Source organism: Toxotes jaculatrix, chromosome 1, assembly GCF_017976425.1.
Source record: "Toxotes jaculatrix isolate fToxJac2 chromosome 1, fToxJac2.pri, whole genome shotgun sequence".
Taxonomy (NCBI): domain Eukaryota; kingdom Metazoa; phylum Chordata; class Actinopteri; family Toxotidae; genus Toxotes; species Toxotes jaculatrix.
In genome coordinates, this window is record NC_054394.1 from 8,404,137 (window position 1) to 8,423,813 (window position 19,677).

At 41.0% G+C, this 19,677-nt stretch overlaps 6 protein-coding genes across 8 annotated transcripts in view; 4 read left to right on the forward strand and 2 right to left on the reverse strand.

The window, feature by feature from the left end:
* LOC121182701 (WT1 interacting protein) overlaps window positions 1-2,485 on the reverse strand; it is a 29,058-nt gene extending 26,573 nt beyond the window's left edge. The window contains exon 1 of the mRNA XM_041039367.1: window positions 612-2,485. Coding sequence (XP_040895301.1) covers window positions 612-2,112 — 1,501 coding nt within the window. The 5' untranslated portion in view covers window positions 2,113-2,485. The remainder of the gene's footprint in view (window positions 1-611) is intronic.
* Window positions 2,486-3,526: 1,041 nt separating this feature from the next.
* On the reverse strand, window positions 3,527-6,059 carry sdr42e1 (short chain dehydrogenase/reductase family 42E, member 1). Of its 2 annotated transcripts, none has more exons than XM_041041516.1 (3): window positions 5,942-6,059; window positions 5,418-5,494; window positions 3,527-5,101 (listed from the first exon to the last, which is right to left on the reverse strand). In XM_041041516.1, exons 2-3 carry the CDS (start codon window positions 5,477-5,479, stop codon window positions 4,003-4,005), a joined length of 1,161 nt encoding a protein of 386 aa, XP_040897450.1. In that variant the 5' UTR covers window positions 5,480-5,494; window positions 5,942-6,059; the 3' UTR covers window positions 3,527-4,002. The 2 variants fall into 2 exon arrangements, with proteins under 2 accessions (XP_040897450.1, XP_040897458.1); XM_041041524.1 differs by lacking the exon at window positions 5,942-6,059 and adding an exon at window positions 5,675-5,789.
* A 1,063-nt stretch (window positions 6,060-7,122) lies between these two features.
* On the forward strand, window positions 7,123-9,989 carry LOC121184109 (arylamine N-acetyltransferase, pineal gland isozyme NAT-10-like). 2 transcript variants are annotated; one of them, XM_041041546.1, is made up of 3 exons: window positions 7,123-7,253; window positions 7,857-8,746; window positions 8,823-9,989. In XM_041041546.1, exons 1-2 carry the CDS (start codon window positions 7,238-7,240, stop codon window positions 8,732-8,734), a joined length of 894 nt encoding a protein of 297 aa, XP_040897480.1. In that variant the 5' UTR covers window positions 7,123-7,237; the 3' UTR covers window positions 8,735-8,746; window positions 8,823-9,989. The 2 variants fall into 2 exon arrangements, with proteins under 2 accessions (XP_040897480.1, XP_040897472.1); XM_041041538.1 differs by having other exon boundaries at window positions 7,857-9,989.
* Window positions 9,990-11,686: 1,697 nt separating this feature from the next.
* On the forward strand, window positions 11,687-13,816 carry LOC121184123 (arylamine N-acetyltransferase, pineal gland isozyme NAT-10-like). Its single transcript, XM_041041558.1, has 2 exons — window positions 11,687-12,571; window positions 12,648-13,816. The coding sequence occupies exon 1, from the start codon at window positions 11,687-11,689 to the stop codon at window positions 12,557-12,559; it is 873 nt and encodes a 290-aa protein (XP_040897492.1). The 3' UTR covers window positions 12,560-12,571; window positions 12,648-13,816.
* Window positions 13,817-15,514: 1,698 nt separating this feature from the next.
* Window positions 15,515-16,393, forward strand: LOC121184131 (arylamine N-acetyltransferase, pineal gland isozyme NAT-10-like). Its single transcript, XM_041041570.1, has one exon. It carries the CDS (start codon window positions 15,521-15,523, stop codon window positions 16,391-16,393), a length of 873 nt encoding a protein of 290 aa, XP_040897504.1. The 5' UTR covers window positions 15,515-15,520.
* Window positions 16,394-17,205: 812 nt separating this feature from the next.
* cnep1r1 (CTD nuclear envelope phosphatase 1 regulatory subunit 1) lies at window positions 17,206-19,629 on the forward strand. The gene is made up of 6 exons (XM_041037375.1): window positions 17,206-17,288; window positions 17,896-17,967; window positions 18,229-18,302; window positions 18,796-18,905; window positions 19,103-19,157; window positions 19,246-19,629. Exons 1-6 carry the CDS (start codon window positions 17,264-17,266, stop codon window positions 19,285-19,287), a joined length of 378 nt encoding a protein of 125 aa, XP_040893309.1. The 5' UTR covers window positions 17,206-17,263; the 3' UTR covers window positions 19,288-19,629.
* Window positions 19,630-19,677: the final 48 nt, after the last annotated feature.

The window sequence follows — 19,677 nt, forward strand, 5'->3', positions numbered from 1 at the left end:
TCAGTAAGCATTCATTTGTGTTGTAACACAGAGAGAGTGACGCATGACATTTCCACGCTACTAATACTACTACATGTTTGTTCACTTGGTGCCATGGAGAATTCTTTGTATTCAGAGGAACGCAATAAAACAACAAAGGGAATCATTGCTGCTTTCAGCTGAAAACTTAATTTTGGACCATTATTTTGGACTTTAAACTTGCTCTGGGTGTAAAGGTCCAAAAACCTTCAGCAAAAGTTTTTTTTTCTGTGAAAGAGACACTGCTGGGATCTCCCAGATACCTGTGAGGGCTGAAGCTTTATAAGACAGTGTAGGAGAAGGAGTCAGGGCCAGAGTATCAGAGCCGTACACAGACACCTGAGGGTGAAACTTTATGCCAGATGAAAACGTGTTGCTTTGACCTGGAGCTGAGCTGTTTTGACCAAATGAGTTATTTTACAACAATCAGACATCAGTTCATAAGAAAAGCTTGTCAGAACATCAGTTAAGTTAAACAAAACACCCTGCTGCTGTTACTTGATACCAGATCTGCAGACTTCAGACTTTTTCCAGTCATATCTAACAGCAAGTTTTAAAAAAGAGTAGCTTGATCTGCGATTAATATTACCTACCAAAGTATTCCTTTTTCATGTGCATCTCTAACTCCTTTTCCAGCTCCAAGGTGAGCGCCTCCAGCCGTCTCTCCGCCTGGCTTGGCCCGCTTTCCCGGCTGGGGGTCACCTGGTAAGGTAGCTTAAACCTCTGGCCCGAGGAAGCTGTTTTTGAGGACATCCCATAATTAAATGACGATGGCGACCCCGCAGTCATCTCCGCAGTCCCTCCCGTCTGAGCTGACTGCTGCTGGGGCTCAGGCACCGCCGAAAGCCCCTGGAGATGGATGCGATTTTGGATCCCGTTGGAGTCTCCAAACTCCTGGAGCAGCGTATCCTCGTGTAAACTGCTTCCCAGCATCGACGACCTGGGTGAGGGCAGCTGCATGTCGGGGTAGGTGCTCATAGACCCCCTGGAGCTGCGGGAACTTCTGGAGCTGTGACTGGAGATGCTGGACCGGGGACTGACCACGCAGTTTGCGGTGGCCCCCGGTCTTGCGCTCCCATCCTGGCTGCAGATGCTCGAACGGGGACTCGCCAGCGGCGCAGCGTGTAAAATCGCCCCCTCTAAATCATGGTTGACCACGGGCCCGTACCGCGAGTCAGAGTAACTGGACCTCGGGCTGGTGGTGAAGGAGTACTGGCTCGCCGTGCTCGACCTGGGGCTGGTGTGCCTCTGGTCGTAGCCCATGCTGATGCCGCTGGTGCGGTTGCTGCTGGGCTTGCTGCAGCAGTCACAGCTGTTGAGACTGGCCCGGGGGCTGGAGTGTTTACTCGTGTCGCTGGCGGTGCTTGCATAGCTGGATCTGGGACTGAGGACACTGTTGCCCTCGCAGTGGACCAAACTAGACCTGGGGCTCGTGTACCTGTCCTGACCCGGTACCACCAAACTAGTGCGCGGGCTGCTGATGCTCGACCTCGGGCTGGCATGCTTGCTCTGCTCTTGAGAAGACAGAGAGGATGCCAGGCTGGACCGAGGACTGGTGGCGTTGTATCTCCCGTCGTGGCTGCTGGTGATGCAGACACTGTTGCACCTGTTGCCGGGGAGAGCCACCGGTTTGTTGAGGGGCACGCCGTCGAAGGCGGAGCCGGTGCTGTACCTGTGGCCCTGCACCTCCAGAGAGTACCTCCTGTGCCTCTCTGAAGCGCCCGTGTAGCACGGCAAAGCCACTTCGGATTTGGTGCAGCAGCCCTCTTCACTATAAACCGCGTCTCTCTGAGGGGCACAAAAATCCACAGGCACGGTCCGGTTGCAATTGACGGGGCGCACCGGAGCCGCGTTGTACACTTTGTTTAAAGACGTGAAATTCTCCACTGTGTGATGCTGCTGGTGAAGCACAGAGGTGCCATTCATTGGCTTACTTTTATGCTCCGCTACCGCCGGAGCCGAAAAGTCCAAATCGGGGTTAATCACCAAGTCTCTCCTCGAATTGTACATCCCGTCTTTATACGCATCGTACAAGGAAAGATCCTGCATTAAATTACTGGCCCGGAGTCCCAGATCCTCCTGATAATGCTCCATGTTGTGCTCCCGAGGCGAGAAACAAGTTCAGAGTGTGCTCCGCTCCGCGAGCCAAACTAGCGAGCACCGCGGAGCACTAATTGCATTTCACATGGAAATCAAAACAAAACGCCGCGGTACAGCCGTCGCTCATTTACCGAAACCCGCCAGCGTACTCAGAAACCTCCACCGTGTGCAGCATCGTCTTCTTCTGCTTTGCCCCCTTCGCCGAAAAAACAAACTCTTTCTCACAGTTTCAGCCGACGGGGATACGTTTGTCAACTTCAGTTTTTGTTAAGTTGAAAGGTCTTTACAGTCAATGGCGCGCTGCGCGGAGGAATTTCCCCTTGTTGGTTTTTCCTCTAGATTTCTCGTACGGTCGCCGTGCCGGAGATTAAAGTAGGCTGGATAATGGGACACGCCGTAAATATCAGTTGTATATAAGTCTGAGCACACCAAGCGTGCGGAAATCTAAATAAAATAGCGTTTTACACAGGGGACTCGTTTGCGTAAAAGGAATGCGGGGATGGAGACAGGATGCGCTGCGCCTCTCTGGAATGTGGTTAATGCTGCAGAGAAACAATGATTGCGACCAACTCAGCAAGGGGCTGCCGGCTCTGAAAAGAGAATAGTTTAGAGAGAAGGGGACGTCTGCATTCATCCCAGGCAGACTAAAATACCACACAAAGCACGCCTCACCTGGTCCGACTTCTTGTACACCAGGAATAAGCTGCAGTGAAATGGTAATACGTAGGGCAAAGCTATTTAAAACTCAAGTTTATCCACTTTTTTTTTTTTTTTTTTTTAAAGTCTGATCATCTAAAGATAAAGATATTCTCAGATCCCTCCCAAAGAATATGATCCAGTTAGTAAGATGTCTAATTACAATGAGGAATATTATTATGTTGGTAACAAAACGTGGGTTTTGGAGAAAAAAACCCCCCAAAAGATTCCCCTATATCAAAGAAATGATTAAGAATCATTCTAAGGTTGTACTGGGTTGAATACTAATGTTATATTTAATTTAAAGGGGAAGGGAACTGAATACAAAGTGTAAAGTCATTTTTATAAAGTTAACAGAAAAGGCAAAAAATGGTTGTTTGTTGATGATGCTTCGTCTGGTGTTGTTACTGTGAGATTGTAATATACAGATATACCAGCAGGCCTGAGTAGATATAGTGTAGCTATTATAAATCAGGCTACTAGATCTTTATCAGGAGGCTATACCACTCATTCAAACATGGTAACTACTTAGCTATCTTTAAACACACACACATAAACCAAAATTCTTCATTTGGAAAAAGCTTTTGTTTTTGGGGATTTGGAATCCAGGTTTTTTTTTAAATCCCAGTTTGGTTGAAATTGTTCAAATTTTCCACATATCCAGAACTTACTGACTTTAAAAATCAGACAAACCACACCTGACTCATAAGGCTTTATTCATTACAGTTTTTAGAGCATTTTATTTTTTTTCTTGTAATACACTCCCTCAAAACATATTAAAACATTGGCATGTAGTAAGTAATTATCAATCTTTGCCCTTTCTTTCACAAACAAACTGTTAAAAAAGAGGTAGCATTTGACATACAGTTTCTAAAATTGACATCTATTGAATGTTGAAGTAAGAAATTAAGGTACAAAGGTTATACAATTATTTTCACACACAATGTAAATCACAGTATCATAAGAGGAGGTCCTCGGTTAAACATGTTAATTCTGAGGAACTTTTTGCTTTCACTGACTTAGACATCTTCTCGTGTCTGAAGCACCTTTAAGTAATGACCACTTTGAAATAAAATGTGGACATGGATCTTTACATATTAATACATGTAAACAACCTATTTATGGACCAGTTTTGATACAGTTTATTTTTGAAAAATGTCAGAATGATGTTTTTGCTTTGGCTTCTCATCAACTCCCAACGACGGGAAGAAAAGACAAGGCCACAGCAACAAACCCAGCAAAAAACAGGACTTGTAGCAGTAATTGACCGAGGTAGGGGCTTCCAGATTTTTTCCCATGGCCTCTGCATCTGAACCATTGCACAACCTCATCTAGGTTGCGCTCCTGCGGTTCATATCCAAGCTCCGCTTTTGCTTTTGCCATACTGAAGTAATGTGTCACGCCAGTTTTATACACCTCTGTACGTGTCAGCAGTGGCTGGAAGTTATAGAAGGGGCCAATGAGGTGGTGAATCATTTCTGTGAGAAAGGCAAAAAAGTAAATAAGAGAGATCGGTAGACGTAGTTTGGGGAAAGGATAGCCCAAGCCTTCTACCAGAGGTCTGAAGAATTCAAAATTATTGACAGGCCTGCCGTCGGAGATAAAGTAGGCCTGACCAGCAGAGCGGTGCTGCTTCTCTAATGTCAGCGCCTCTGCAGCCAGCTCGTGTGATAACACCAGGTTGTCCACATGGACAAACTCCACCAGGCTGCTGGGTTTACCATAAACAAACCTGAAGATCCCCTTCTCAATGTATCCAACTATCCTGGGTAGGTGCCTCTGCTCTCCAGGCCCGTAGATTCCTGCTGGACGCAGTGCACAGGTTCTCAGCACCCCGGAGCTTTCCTTCAGAGCTGTGCCGTTAGCTTTTAGCACAGCCATCTCAGCCAGGGACTTTGTTCTGGAGTAGTGATCAGGGTGAAGATGGAGAGGTAGATAAGGCAGGCTTTCATCGCCATTCTCTATCACTTGGCCTCCGAATACCACGTTGAAAGTGCTGGTGTAAACCAGCCTGGGCACTCCATGCTCAACACAAGCCTTCAGGATGTTGTGTGTGCCTTCAACATTCACCGCCTCAATCAGATGACGGTTCAGCTGCTCCCTGCCAGACATGCCATAGGAGGCGATGTGGAATACGCAATCCACGTCACTTATGGCCCTCTCAACTTGTGCGTAGTCACGTATATCACCTTGCACAAACACAATGTCCTCTGGCGTGTCTTGGATTGGAGGGACTGTGTCAAACAGAATGACTTTGGCTCCTTTCTTATGCAGGGAGCAAGCCAGGCTGCAGGGGCAAACAAATTATTAAATGTGAATTCAAATCTCCATGACACTCAATAAAAGTCTCCCATTTTAATTAAGTAACGATGTATATCTAAGAAAAAAAAAATACAATAATTGTTGGCATGTCTACTTTCAAATCTATCACACCTCAGTGGTAGTCAAAGATCCAGTCTGACTGAGATAACTGGTGCGATCACGCCACCTTGTTGTGGAAAAGCAGTGTGACAGCACCAGGCAACTAAACTTAAGGGACTTACTGACTGAATATATAATTCTTTTTTTTTTGTTAGCAAGAAACAACATGAAATTTCTCTTACCGAAACCCAAAATAGCCACATCCCCCAGTTATCAAAAACGTGCCCGTACGTGCATTTTCCATGGCAGAAGGGCGAATCTGTGAGTATATAAAATCAGTGATTAGTGTTAGGAAGTGTTAGTGTTAGTTTACAAAAGCACTGGTCTGGTAAATGTGAGAAACGTACAGTCACAAAACAAAAAATGTAAAAAAAAAAAATATATATATATATATATTAAGCAGTTACGTAACATACAGTCCGTGGGCTGGCTCACTAACCTTGTGCTTTAGTAATTAAGACATTTTATGGAATAAACTGGGTGCATTTACATTATTTCTACGCGGACTGTGCACCACAGAGGGATCCCACTCAACCCAGTTTACAGACAGACTACCACACTTACAACTTTCCACTAAGGTTCCGCGTGCCATGCTACACACTATGCAACAAAGTGCTGTGTTGTTACATGCGCAGACAACACTTTGATAACGGCACGGCCTGTACGCGAAACTATTTAAGGTAACATATTAACTATCGGTACCAACCTCAACATAAGCCAGGTAGAAAATGAGTAAACTATCTGTTGAATATCACTCATCCAAAACTCTACTGCAGCAATGACAAGAGAGCGCCGGTGTGCACTTCCTTAGTCGGTGCTGTACGTGCTTTTTGTTACGTAATTTACGCAATTTGCAAAAACTGTCGCTATCGCTCTGCAATTGGATGCGTCTCAAAACGGCCCAGCTGCGTAAAGGGAGCGCACAAAAAGGCAGACTACCACGGGAAGTAAGGCGACATCACCTTCATAATGCTAGGTATTATAAAGTCATTGACTGATAGGCAAATGGCTTTAATGGGTAACTATCCCTGTATAAAAATCATAGTTGATTATTTACTAATGTTCAAATGAGTATGTTACTTTTTACTTGTAATTTTTCTCATTTCTGGAAATGTTCGCCAGTGGGATTCTTACTTTGAAAGTCTTAATCGGAAGTTGCAATTGTTTGCTCTGCCGCCAAATTAAAACATCCGGTATGCGCCTCTTGCTTTCAGAATAAAAGCGGAGATCTTTTCAAAATGTTTTGAAGTAGAGAAACGATTACATAAATGTATAGTATGTATTTTATACCTTGTAATTGGTGTGAGAAAATTAGTTAAAGTACTATCACATGCGTCATTTTTTTTAACTACAAAGACTTTATTATGTCCAGTTTGTGCAGTGTCAGAATTAGACAACGTACAATTCCTCTTTGACTGTTAATGCTTAAATAGTATATCTTTCAAACGTGCTTTGCTGGCATGAAAGTTTCAAAGCCAGTGTTGCCAAATCATCAAAATAAAGTTTAGCCAAGTGCACATTAACAGAAAATAAGAACAATAAACAACTTCAAGATCAATATACATATAGGAATCAACTATGCACTGACAGTATATTTCATGGATGTGTGTGTGTGTCTATGTCACTCACTGTCTCTCAGTGCTTGTAGATTTTTTTTTTTACACTTTATTAAAATTTGGAATTACGCAACTGAATTTGTTTAAAGTAGTTAATCCCACGCTAACAGTTGACAGTTATGCACGCAAACAAAAACATTCAACAAAATAGTCTTTGTCAGCATTACTGATTGATAGTGTTTATATTGGATTTACTTTTTATTAGAAAAAGAAAAAAATATTCAAAACGTGTGTGTTTGTGAATCATACGGGTGTGGATGTTAAAGCTCCCTCTAGTGGCGACGCTCGAGCCCATACAAAGTGTAAGTCGCTGCTTAGCTCGAGGACGTCCACGTCATATTATACTGTCCCGTCTAAACAGTATTGACATCGCACAGCGGCAGGTTATGTCACAGTCTGACGGTAAGAGTCCCGTTTAAACGCTGCTCCGGGTCGTTCAGCAAAGGATCAAGGAATTAACGGGCGCTGTAAACGAATGGGCGAAATCCTGCCAACGTTGCAGGCACTTTCCTTTCAGTTTCCTTCATTGAAATGCGGGATAACACGATTTTGTTAAGCAATGTTTGCAACTTTTGCAAAGACACTGTTTAGTAAAGGTTAATGTAAACAGGGGTTAACTTCAATGGTAGATTCTGCAGATTATTCAATTTGCAGATCTTCAGAAAACTGGTCGCACTTCCTCAATTCCTTTTTTTCCTTCTTTTTTTTCTCCCCTGAATAGCTAACAGGAACTGTAAAATTTGAGCTCTGCTTCATAACTGCAGATAACTTATAAGTCTGTTAACATTTTTGAGATATAATTATGTGAAGTTGTTATTGTGCTAAGCTGTAGGGTGGATTGGTCCTTAAAATTAATAAGCATCCTTGTCCATATGTCCAGTAATACTTAATGAAGGTTTTAATAAGCTTTAATAAATGGTTTTACTGAAATATCAAACTCTTTAGGATTCCTTGATTGTGGCTTATTAAGTGACATCATTTTATGTAATGTTTGTTGTTTCACAGACAAGATGAATTTGGAGGAGTACTTCAGAAGAATTGGTTTCCATGGCTCATATGAAAACCCGGATCTTGCAACACTGAAGCTGATACATCAACAACACATCTTGTCTATTCCGTTTGAAAACCTCAGCATTCACTGTGGTGAGAAGATCATCATGGACCTTGAAGTCATTTTCAATAAGATAGTGAGGAGCAGTCGTGGGGGTTGGTGCCTTGAGAACAACTTCCTGTTCAGCTGGGTGCTGAGAGAAATGGGCTACAACACTACGACCTTGGGCTCCAGAGTTTTCAACAGTACCCTCAATGACTTTGGTCCTCTTGATTCTCATCTCATCAACAAGGTTATCATTGATGGAAAGGCTTACATTACAGATGTAAGCTTTGGGGTGTCTTCCCAAGTCCGGGAGCCCCTGGAGCTCATCTCTGGAAAGGACCAACCTCAGGCAGCGGGGGTCTTTCGTCTCATAGATAAGGGGGGCGTCTGGGTGCTGGAGAAGACTGGTAGAAAGCCAGAGGTCGTCAATCCAGAGTTTGCTGAATCAAGTCTAGTAAACAGGAAGGAAACAAAGCAGATCTACTGCTTCACCTTGGTGCCTCGGGAACCAGATCATTTCTTTGAGATAAACCACACACTTCAGACAGATCCTAATTCGCTGTTCACCAATAAGTCCATCTGCTCTTTGCAAACACCCACAGGGTTCAGAGCCCTGATTGGCTGGACCTACAGTGAGGTTACCTACAAACCTGAGGAAGGTGTTGATGTCTTAGACATGAGAGACATACCAGATGATGAGATAGAACAAATTCTGAGGGAAAAGTTCAGTGTAAAGTTGCACAAGAAGCTAAACCCTGTCAGCAACAAAGCATGCTACACCCTCTGAAAAAATGTGTCTGTTATTAAATTGTCCTGGAGTAAATGCATTAACAATTCTTTGAATTTAATTTTTTGTACAATGAAAATTGCAACAGTTATATTAGAACTGATCAAAGTAAAAATATGTTAAAAATAATAATGTTAGTCATCAACATTTTTGACAAAAAAATAATGTATATTTAAATCAGGTATCCCAGAATGCCAGGTTACACTTTGCAAAAAAGTGCTGTAAAAAAAAAATTTTGCTGACTAAACTACTATTAATAAACAGGAGTATTGAAGAGATGAAAGTGTGAAGAAAGTCACGATAATAGTAGGAATGTTAATACTTCACTATATTGAGTTACCCAGCAAAGCATTTTAGTTTTGAATGGACTTGAGTAAGACTTTTATATTAATCATCCAATGAAACAAAAAAGGTTGCTGTCCTACCAGAGCGAGTGAGTGGTGGGAGAAACATACTAGGTCGTTTTACTCTTCAGTACGTTACCAAAGATTGGAGACTTCTCGTTAGTGTTGCGTCCTGTGTCCTCTGTCCACAAAGGTCTGATTAATGTGGTGCAGTATAAAGTTTGGCTGACTGATGGAGCCCACAGGATGTATCAGAGAACTGGACTGTGTAAGAATGAAGTATCTCAAGTTCATTGAAGGAGCAGACATGTCTTTGTCATTGAGAGTATTAGCAGCCAAGGAAAATTTATTTTCAGTCTAAGAAAATCTATATAAAAAGAACAATGTTGTTATTATTATGGTACATACTGTTCATTTATGTCACTGCAATCTACTAAGCTTCAAGTGATATGTTATCAAGTCATATATGAATGCCAACCTGCATGTCCTTGACTTAATCTCATCTGTGTTCTGTGTACTCACTCACATATTATCATCATTGTGCTTAAATATTATGTTCATAAACTTTTACATCCTTTTCCTCTGAAACATGGCTGAGCCTGTGGTTTTGTAAGAGGGCTGGAGGTGGAAACTGAGCTTCATGAGAAGAGAGTAAAAAATTTAAAGGGCCAGTGACATAGTTTATTTTGTATTATGAAGTTTATCATTGTCTGTTTGATACATGTTTGTGAATTGGGCATTTAGTCAATTTGTTGTTAGCGTCTACCTCTCCCTGGCTAAAGCTCATATCCTCTTCTTAGCTTTTCATATCACGGAAAAACAAGTGTTGGAGTAATCTCAGTTGAGTTTTATGACTACATTTGAAGACCTTGGGTGGACAACTGCTAGGGCAGTCCTATTAAAATTATTTAAACTCACTTTACCGTTTCATAGTATTTTCTGTGTGGAGGTACCTTAAATTCTTAGTCCTGGTAGTCCTGCTCATCTTCTCTTTGTATGTTGGGCTACAGTGTTTCTCTCTGTTTGGAGAAGAACTCATATTCTAGTCATCTATGACAACAGGTCAGCAGTGTAAAATCACCTCAGTGAAGGCGATTGGCAGGCTAAACGCACTCATGCACCGAAGGTCAGGAGAACTTGCTAAGCTCGACTGACTCAAAGATTGAGGTATTGGGAGCCAAACTGTTTTCTGGTTTGTGGAAATATACCATACAGTGACACTAGAGGTCAAGTTACAATAAGGAATGACTGTAATGAAGGCACATTCAGTGTCCCTGTCACTTTCTTGTGGCATTCATATTCTCCCTAGGTCTTTGGATTTTGATGGAACTGTCCACACCTTGCCATCCTTTACCTGCGACCTGATGTCCTGCCAGTCACCTGATCTCCACAGCTGTGTCTCGTATCATCCCTATCACACCAAGTATTTATACTCTCTAACACTGATTTAATCTGGCTGAAAACAGGGAACATTATTGTAGTACGTGTAACAGTCATCTTGGACTTAATATTCCTTACAGTGAGACGATGTAACTTTCGCTAAACAGCAACAAATTATAATTGCAGGATGAAGGTAAATGCTAAAACATAGTGCAACAATAGCACAAGAACAGAGTCATAAAGTCAATGAACTGACTCAGTAAAGTCTGACATCTATCTAAAGTTTGCCAACATTAATCATTAGCCACCATAAGCTATTGGTCATACCGGACCAAATAAGACTGTAGCAGCAAAAGCCTTGAGTATATGGGTGCATTCAACAGGTTATGAGTTCAAGTTTTCATTTCTAATATGAAAAATGTGTTATTTCTTCATTCAAAATGTACATAGTCTCACTTTAAAGGTACAGCTTCGGGTAATCTAGAGGCCACAGAAAACAGAGGTGCTACTTGAATGACCTGACTGGGTTTACCTACCGAGTGACCTGCATGATAATGTTGGCAGAATGAAACCACCATGATGTAATTGTGGCAAACAGATGTATCTGTATTATTTGCTTGATCCCTGTATATTCTATCCCACAGAGAAGTAGCTATGGAGCAACACCTCTAGCACTGATTAACACATGTCCAGGCAAATCATCAACTAACCTAAACACAGTGAACTTTTACTGTCTCTATAAGCTCAGCCCTATATGAAGAAATAGCTGAGTTGCATCTCCTTTGCAAGGAAGCTTTACCTCCAGATAAATACTCTGTCTTTAGGATACAGGATTTTGATTGCTTGTACTATCAGCCTAGATGGAAGGTAAGGTTAAACACTTTTTCTTCATATTCTCTGTTGCATATTTTTGTGAATCTCAAATTTTCTATATGCAGAATTTCTGACATCTATGGCTAGTTTTATGTTTTTGAACAGAGACATAAAATTGTACATATTGATTTGCACTGTATGAACCGAAACACCAGCTTTTTCCACGTCAGATTTGATCAAGAGAAACTAAGGTCTTATCATCTCAGATTAATCATTAAATCTCCGTCAATTATAAAGGGGGTGAAGTCTATTAAGCTACGAGACAATTGAGATGACTTTGCAAAACCGAGTGCAACTGCGTAAAAGGTGGGATGGTGCCACAAAATCATGACATATCCTGCATTTGACAGGCAAGATGAATTTGGAGGAGTACTTCAAAAGAATTGGTTTCCATGGCTCATATGAAAACCCGGATCTTGCAACACTGAAGCTGATCCATAAACAACACATCTTGTCTATTCCGTTTGAAAACCTCAGCATTCACTGTGGTGAGAAGATCATCATGGACCTTGAAGTCATTTTCAATAAGATAGTGAGGAGCAGTCGTGGGGGTTGGTGCCTTGAGAACAACTTCCTGTTCAGCTGGGTGCTGAGAGAAATGGGCTACAACACTACGACCTTGGGCTCCAGAGTTTTCAACAGTACCCTCAATGACTTTGGTCCTCTTGATACTCATCTCGTCAACAAGGTTATCATTGATGGAAAGGCTTACATTACAGATGTAAGCTTTGGGGTGTCTTTCCAAGTGTGGGAGCCCCTGGAGCTCATCTCTGGAAAGGACCAACCTCAGGCAGCGGGGGTCTTTCGTCTCATAGATAAGGGGGGCGTCTGGGTGCTGGAGAAGACTGGTAGAAAGCCAGAGGTCATCAATCCAAAGTTTGCTGAATCAAGTCTGGTAAACAGGAAGGAAACAAAGCAGATCTACTGCTTCACCTTGGTGCCTCGGGAACCAGATCATTTCTTTGAGATAAACCACACACTTCAGACAGATCCTAATTCACTGTTCACCAATAAGTCCATCTGCTCTTTGCAAACACCCACAGGGTTCAGAGTCCTGATTGGCTGGACCTACAGTGAGGTCACCTACAAACCTGAGGAAGGTGTTGATGTCTTAGACATGAGAGACATACCAGATGATGAGATAGAACAAATTCTGAGGGAAAAGTTCAGTGTAAAGTTGCACAAGAAGCTAAACCCTGTCAGCAACAAAGCATGCTACACCCTCTGAAAAAATGTGTCTGTTTTTAAATTGTCCTGGAGTAAATGCATTAACAATTCTTTGAATTTAATTTTTTGTACAATGAAAATTGCAACAGTTATATTAGAACTGATCAAAGTAAAAATATGTTAAAAATAATAATGTTAGTCATCAACATTTTTGACAAAAAAATAATGTATATTTAAATCAGGTATCCCAGAATGCCAGGTTACACTTTGCCAAAAAAGTGCTGTAAAAAAACAAATTTTGCTGACTAAACTACTATTAATAAACAGGAGTATTGAAGAGATGAAAGTGTGAAGAAAGTCACGATAATGGTAGGAATGTTAATACTTCACTATATTGAGTTACCCAGCAAAGCATTTTAGTTTTGAATAGACTTGAGTAAGACTTTTATATTGATCATCCAATGAAACAAAAAAGGTTGCTGTCCTACCAGAGCGAGTGAGTGGTGGGAGAAACATACTAGGTCGTTTTACTCTTCAGTACGTTACCAAAGATTGGAGACTTCTCATTAGTGTTGTGTCCTGTATCCTCTGTCCACAAAGGTCTGATTAATGTGGTGCAGTATAAAGTTTGGCTGACTGATGGAGCCCACAGGATGTATCAGAGAACTGGACTGTGTAAGAATGAAGTATCTCAAGTTCATTGAAGGAGCAGACATGTCTTTGTCATTGAGAGTATTAGCAGCCAAGGAAAAGCTATTTTCAGTCTAAGAAAATCTATATAAAAAGAACAATGTTGTTATTATTATGGTACATACTGTTCGTTTATGTCACTGCAATCTACTAAGCTTCAAGTGATATGTTATCAAGTCATATATGAATGCCAACCTGCATGTCCTTGACTTAATCTCATCTGTATTCTGTGTACTCACTCACATATTATCATCATTGTGCTTAAATATTATGTTCATAAACTTTTACATCCTTTTCCTCTGAAACATGGCTGAGCCTGTGGTTTTGTAAGAGGGCTGGAGGTGGAAACTGAGCTTCATGAGAAGAGAGTAAAAAATTTAAAGGGCCAGTGACATAGTTTATTTTGTATTATGAAGTTTATCATTGTCTGTTTGATACATGTTTGTGAATTGGGCATTTAGTCAATTTGTTGTTAGCGTCTACCTCTCCCTGGCTAAAGCTCATATCCTCTTCTTAGCTTTTCATATCACGGAAAAACAAGTGTTGGAGTAATCTCAGTTGAGTTTTATGACTACATTTGAAGACCTTGGGTGGACAACTGCTAGGGCAGTCCTATTAAAATTATTTAAACTCACTTTACCGTTTCATAGTATTTTCTGTGTGGAGGTACCTTAAATTCTTAGTCCTGGTAGTCCTGCTCATCTTCTCTTTGTATGTTGGGCTACAGTGTTTCTCTCTGTTTGGAGAAGAACTCATATTCTAGTCATCTATGACAACAGGTCAGCAGTGTAAAATCACCTCAGTGAAGGCGATTGGCAGGCTAAACGCACTCATGCACCGAAGGTCAGGAGAACTTGCTAAGCTCGACTGACTCAAAGATTGAGGTATTGGGAGCCAAACTGTTTTCTGGTTTGTGGAAATATACCATACAGTGACACTAGAGGTCAAGTTACAATAAGGAATGACTGTAATGAAGGCACATTCAGTGTCCCTGTCACTTTCTTGTGGCATTCATATTCTCCCTAGGTCTTTGGATTTTGATGGAACTGTCCACACCTTGCCATCCTTTACCTGCGACCTGATGTCCTGCCAGTCACCTGATCTCCACAGCTGTGTCTCGTATCATCCCTATCACACCAAGTATTTATACTCTCTAACACTGATTTAATCTGGCTGAAAACAGGGAACATTATTGTAGTACGTGTAACAGTCATCTTGGACTTAATATTCCTTACAGTGAGACGATGTAACTTTCGCTAAACAGCAACAAATTATAATTGCAGGATGAAGGTAAATGCTAAAACATAGTGCAACAATAGCACAAGAACAGAGTCATAAAGTCAATGAACTGACTCAGTAAAGTCTGATATCTGTCTAAAGTTTACCAACAATAATCATTAGCCACCATAAGCTATTGGTCATACCGGACCAAATAAGACTGTAGCAGCAAAAGCCTTGAGTATATGGGTGCATTCAACTGGTTATGAGTTCAAGTTTTCATTTCTAATATGAAAAATGTGTTATTTCTTCATTCAAAATGTACATAGTCTCACTTTAAAGGTACAGGTTTCGGGTAATCTAGAGGCCACAGAAAACAGAGGTGCTACTTGAATGACCTGACTGGGTTTACCTACCGAGTGACCTGCATGATAATGTTGGCAGAATGAAACCACCATGACGTAATTGTGGCAAACAGATGTATCTGTATTATTTGCTTGATCCCTGTATATTCTATCCCACAGAGAAGCAGCGATGAAGCAACACCTCTAGCACTGATTAACACATGTCCAGGCAAATCATCAGCTAACCTAAACACAGTCAGGTTTTATTGGCTCTATAAGGTCAGCCCTATTTCTTAATTAAGAAATAGCTGAGTTGCACCTCCTTTGCAAGGAAGCTTTACCTCCAGATAAATACTCTGTCTTTAGGATACAGGATTTTGATTGCTTGTACTATCAGCCTAGATGGAAGGTAAGGTTAAACACTTTTTCTTCATATTCTCCGTTGCATATTTTTGTGAATCTCAAATTTTCTATATGCAGAATTTCTGACATCTATGGCTAGTTTTATGTTTTTGAACAGAGACATAAAATTGTACATATTGATTTGCACTGTATGAACAGAAACACCAGCTTTTTCCACGTCAGATTTGATCAAGAGAAACTAAGGTCTTATCATCTCAGATTAATCATTAAATCTCCGTCAATTATAAAGGGGGTGAAGTCTATTAAGCTACGAGACAATTGAGATGACTTTGCAAAACCGAGTGCAACTGTGTAAAGGGTGGGATGGTGCCATAAAATCATGACATATCCTGCATTTGACAGGCAAGATGAATTTGGAGAAGTACTTCAAAAGAATTGGTTTCCATGGCTCATATGAAAACCCGGATCTTGCAACACTGAAGCTGATCCATAAACAACATGTCTTGTCTATTCCGTTTGAAAACCTCAGCATTCACTGTGGTGAGAAGATCATCATGGACCTTGAAGTCATTTTCAATAAGATAGTGAGGAGCAGTCGTGGGGGTTGGTGCCTTGAGAACAACTTCCTGTTCAGCTGGGTGCTGAGAGAAATGGGCTACAACACTACGACCTTGGATGCCAGAGTTTTCAACAATACCCTCAATGACTTTGGTCCTCTTGATACTCATCTCGTCAACAAGGTTATCATTGATGGAAAGGCTTACATAACAGATGTAAGCTTTGGGGTGTCTTCCCAAGTGTGGGAGCCCCTGGAGCTCATCTCTGGAAAGGACCAACCTCAGGCAGCGGGGATCTTTCGTCTCATAGATAAGGGGGGCATCTGGGTGCTGGAGAAGACTGGTAGAAAGCCAGAGGTCGTCAATCCAGAGTTTGCTGAATCAAGTCTGGTAAACAGGAAGGAAACGCAGCAGATCTACTGCTTCACCTTGGTGCCTCGGGAACCAGATCATTTCTTTGAGATAAACCACACACTTCAGACAGATCCTAATTCGCTGTTCACCAATAAGTCCATCTGCTCTTTGCAAACACCCACAGGGTTCAGAGCCCTGATTGGCTGGACCTACAGTGAGGTCACCTACAAACCTGAGGAAGGTGTTGATGTCTTAGACATGAGAGACATACCAGATGATGAGATAGAACAAATTCTGAGGGAAAAGTTCCGTGTAAAGCTGCAGAAGAAACTAAAGTCTGTAAACAATAAGGTATGCTACACAATCTGAAAAACAACACAAATCCCGTTTTTGAATTGTCCTAGAATGATGTCACAGCCTGGTTTGATTTCATGACCGGGTAGAGTAGCCTGTTGAAAAATCACCTATTTCAAAGATTAACAGTGCTTTGATTTTTTTTGTACAATGTTAATGATGCCATTTAAAAATGATTGAAATGAGTATAAATAAACATGACTTAAGTTGGAGAGTAATCCATTACATTTAAGTCAAGTACTCAGGTACAGCAATGTAACAACCAGGGTGAAGTTAGCAGGGATGTAAAGAAAGTAGAGTTCTGAAAGAATAACAGGGCATGATGACTATTGATAGCTCTAATTGATTAAGTTCATTTAGATGCTTGGGTAAAACACCATGAGGCAGTGTCAACTGTTTAAGAACTCTAATGAATCCTTGACTAATCACAATCCAACTCACTGTTCAGTTTCCAAATATTACTAAAATGTCAATCATGTGGTTTTACATAAATAAATAAAATGATCAAGACAGTCTCCTACTGAATGACTCTATCTACATTTCATAGCCAGTGCAAAGTGGATTTAACACAGAATTAATAAATAATCATGATGGTCGTGATAAATAATCACTCTCTGGGGTCATGGAGATCACGTAAGTTTGGCTGACTTTAGTCTGGCACCTCAGAAACAGCGCCACCTGGACTCTCTGAGTAGGTCTGGGCTGGTAAAGTGGACCAGAGAGCTGGGGGCGGGACTTTTAAGCTGTGTACCACCTATTAGTTGGTTAACATCCAATCACGTTAGAGCTTAGCACAACGCCAATGCGGATTGGTTTGTACTGTCTGTCCTTCAGCGGAAGGGAAGCAGTGGCACAGCCAACAGCAGGCTGCTGGGAGTAGCAGACATGAATTCCCTGGAACAGGCCGAAGGTAACCAACACAGAAAGCAACTTATATTATGTCATTTTAATTTTTTCGCCGGTTCGTTTTGGCCTCGTGCTTGTAATCACCAAAAGTAGTCAAAACAAACGTATTAAGATGAGGTTACACCGTTAGGTGCAATGCTGAATTAGGTGGTCAGTCTGCTTTCGACACTTAGCATGTTTGCTAGCTTAACTGATAGTGCACCACCAGTCGTTCATAGCATAGTGTTTAGCAAACTGATATTCAGTTGTTAAATGTGTTAGTTTCTGTTGTCCGGGAAGTAGATATACAGACAGTTGAGTTTTATCCGCAGTCAGTGTGACATAATCAGCCTTTAAGTGAAACGGTACTAAACGTGGCTATTTAACAGCTGCGTTCAGGTTTTGCAGTAACCACTTAGATACAAACTGACACAAGCTGAGCTTTAGAGCTGAGGTTGACATTAACTTAGTCATGTAAAAGCTTAGTATATTAAGTACATGACATAATCTGTTGAGGAGGAGAGAGCATTTCACATACCTGAATGGATGAAGTTGAAAGGTCGCACAGCCATGGTACTAGGTCCAAATACAGTGTGAATTCATGTGAATCTAACTTTGAATTCTTGTTTCAGACCTGAAGGCCTTTGAGAGAAGACTAACAGAGTATGTCTCCTGTTTGCAACCTGCAACAGGCAGGTGGAGAAGTAAGTAACTGTCAGTGATGATTGTCAAAACCACGACAGAGAAGATGTGCTGGCTCACATGGTGTATTTTTTCTTTAGCAGAATATCTCAGTATCATATGTATTTCTGTACACTTCACCCCAAATGCAGAAATTGATGCAGATATAACTACAGGTTAAAGACTTGTAACATGTTATCACCAATGTTGAGCCTGAAATGTACTGATGTGGTGAAACACATTACATGTTTCATGATGGGTCTCATTCATTCATCTTGTTTCAGTGATTCTGATTGTGGTGTCTGTTTGTACGGCTACTGGAGCTTGGAACTGGTTAATAGACCCAGACACACAGAAGGTAGGTATTAGTGGACAAGCGGGTTTAGTTGTGTCATTTCTGGCTCTGAGGGAAAGTCCCTCACTAACAGAATATACATTGTGCCCTTAATATTGGAAAATATAGTCAAAAGCAATGAATATGACAGTAAAGAGAATTAATGTGGGTGAATTCTCAAGAAATAGAACGCGGTGTGAAGTTTTATGTTTCCCACATCCTTCCCACATTAGAATGATCAGTTTTAAAGTGACCCTTTAAAGATGGACATAGATTCACAAACTGAGCTTAATGATAAAAACATGGCTTTTCAGGCTTGATTTCCTCTGTTATTTTCATTGTGACATTTACCTTTATTTTACTCTATTGTCTTGAATAGCTGCTGTTGAATTGGGGAACCCAATGATTTCTCTTTTATCAAATACACTTAAATTTGATTTCTATAGCTCATTGTAAATACGATCTGTAAAAGTGAAAGTTTTGTTATTGACTCCGCCTTGTTCCTCTTGTTCTGCAGGTCTCGTTCTTTTCATCACTGTGGAATCATCCCTTCTTCACCATCAGCTGCATCACTCTAATAGCTCTCTTCTTTGCTGGGATACACAAACGAGTTGTGGCACCATCAATGTATCCTTTCTCTATTTCAGTTAATATGAAGTAGCACAATTTTGTTAGATCTAGACATGATGCACCCAAACCCAGCCATTGACCGAAAAGTGCTGCACATGCAGGAAATGTTCATGCATTTACACTTTTTTATAACTGACTCATATCTGCTCATGTTTTGGCTAACTGGTTAGCATCTTTGACCTTTGCTCTTTCAGTATAGCAGCTCGCTGTCGGACTGTTTTAGCAGAATACAACATGTCCTGTGATGATGTGAGTAATGTTGTGATGTTTCAGACAGCTTCTATTTGTTTATTTAAAAAAATAAATTAAAACATGTCTTATTTGCATCTTTTTACAGACGGGGAAACTTATTCTCAAACCACGACCGAACATCCAATAACCAGCAGCTGTGTGGGCTGTTCAGACAGTGTACCTGGTCTTTGCTGAGATAGCCTCTGCTCACACAGTGACTTGCGTCCTCTGGAGCATCACATTTTGTCATCATGATGGAAATGCATTTGCAAGACAGAAGAAATGAACTGATAAGGCCTTTTTTAAAAAAAAAGTGTTGCTGTGTTGATGTGTCATCATTGAAGCTGCTGATCTGCTCACATAGTCTTTGGTATATTTTACTCCTTCGGTGTGAGTTCAGATGTGTTTATTTCTGTTTCTGATGTTAAGCACGTATTTTATCTAAATGTTTCTATTTTTAAAGTTATTTACCTAATAAATACTCAAGGTGTGAAAATGTCTCATGTTTATTTTTTCTCTTTTATTTATGTTTCATTAC

Coding starts and splice junctions, on each gene's coding strand:
- cnep1r1 (XM_041037375.1), top strand. CDS start 17,264: ATGAATTCCCTGGAACAGGCCGAAG. Junction 17,968..18,228: donor TGCAACAGGCAGGTGGAGAA/GTAAGTAACTGT, acceptor ATCTTGTTTCAG/TGATTCTGATTGTGGTGTCT. Junction 18,906..19,102: donor CGAGTTGTGGCACCATCAAT/GTATCCTTTCTC, acceptor TTGCTCTTTCAG/TATAGCAGCTCGCTGTCGGA.
- LOC121184123 (XM_041041558.1), top strand. CDS start 11,687: ATGAATTTGGAGGAGTACTTCAAAAGAATTGGTTTCCATGGCTCATAT.
- LOC121184131 (XM_041041570.1), top strand. CDS start 15,521: ATGAATTTGGAGAAGTACTTCAAAAGAATTGGTTTCCATGGCTCATAT.
- sdr42e1 (XM_041041516.1), bottom strand. CDS start 5,479: ATGGAAAATGCACGTACGGGCACGTTTTTGATAACTGGGGGATGTGGC. Junction 5,102..5,417: donor TGTGGCTATTTTGGGTTTCG/GTAAGAGAAATT, acceptor TTGCCCCTGCAG/CCTGGCTTGCTCCCTGCATA.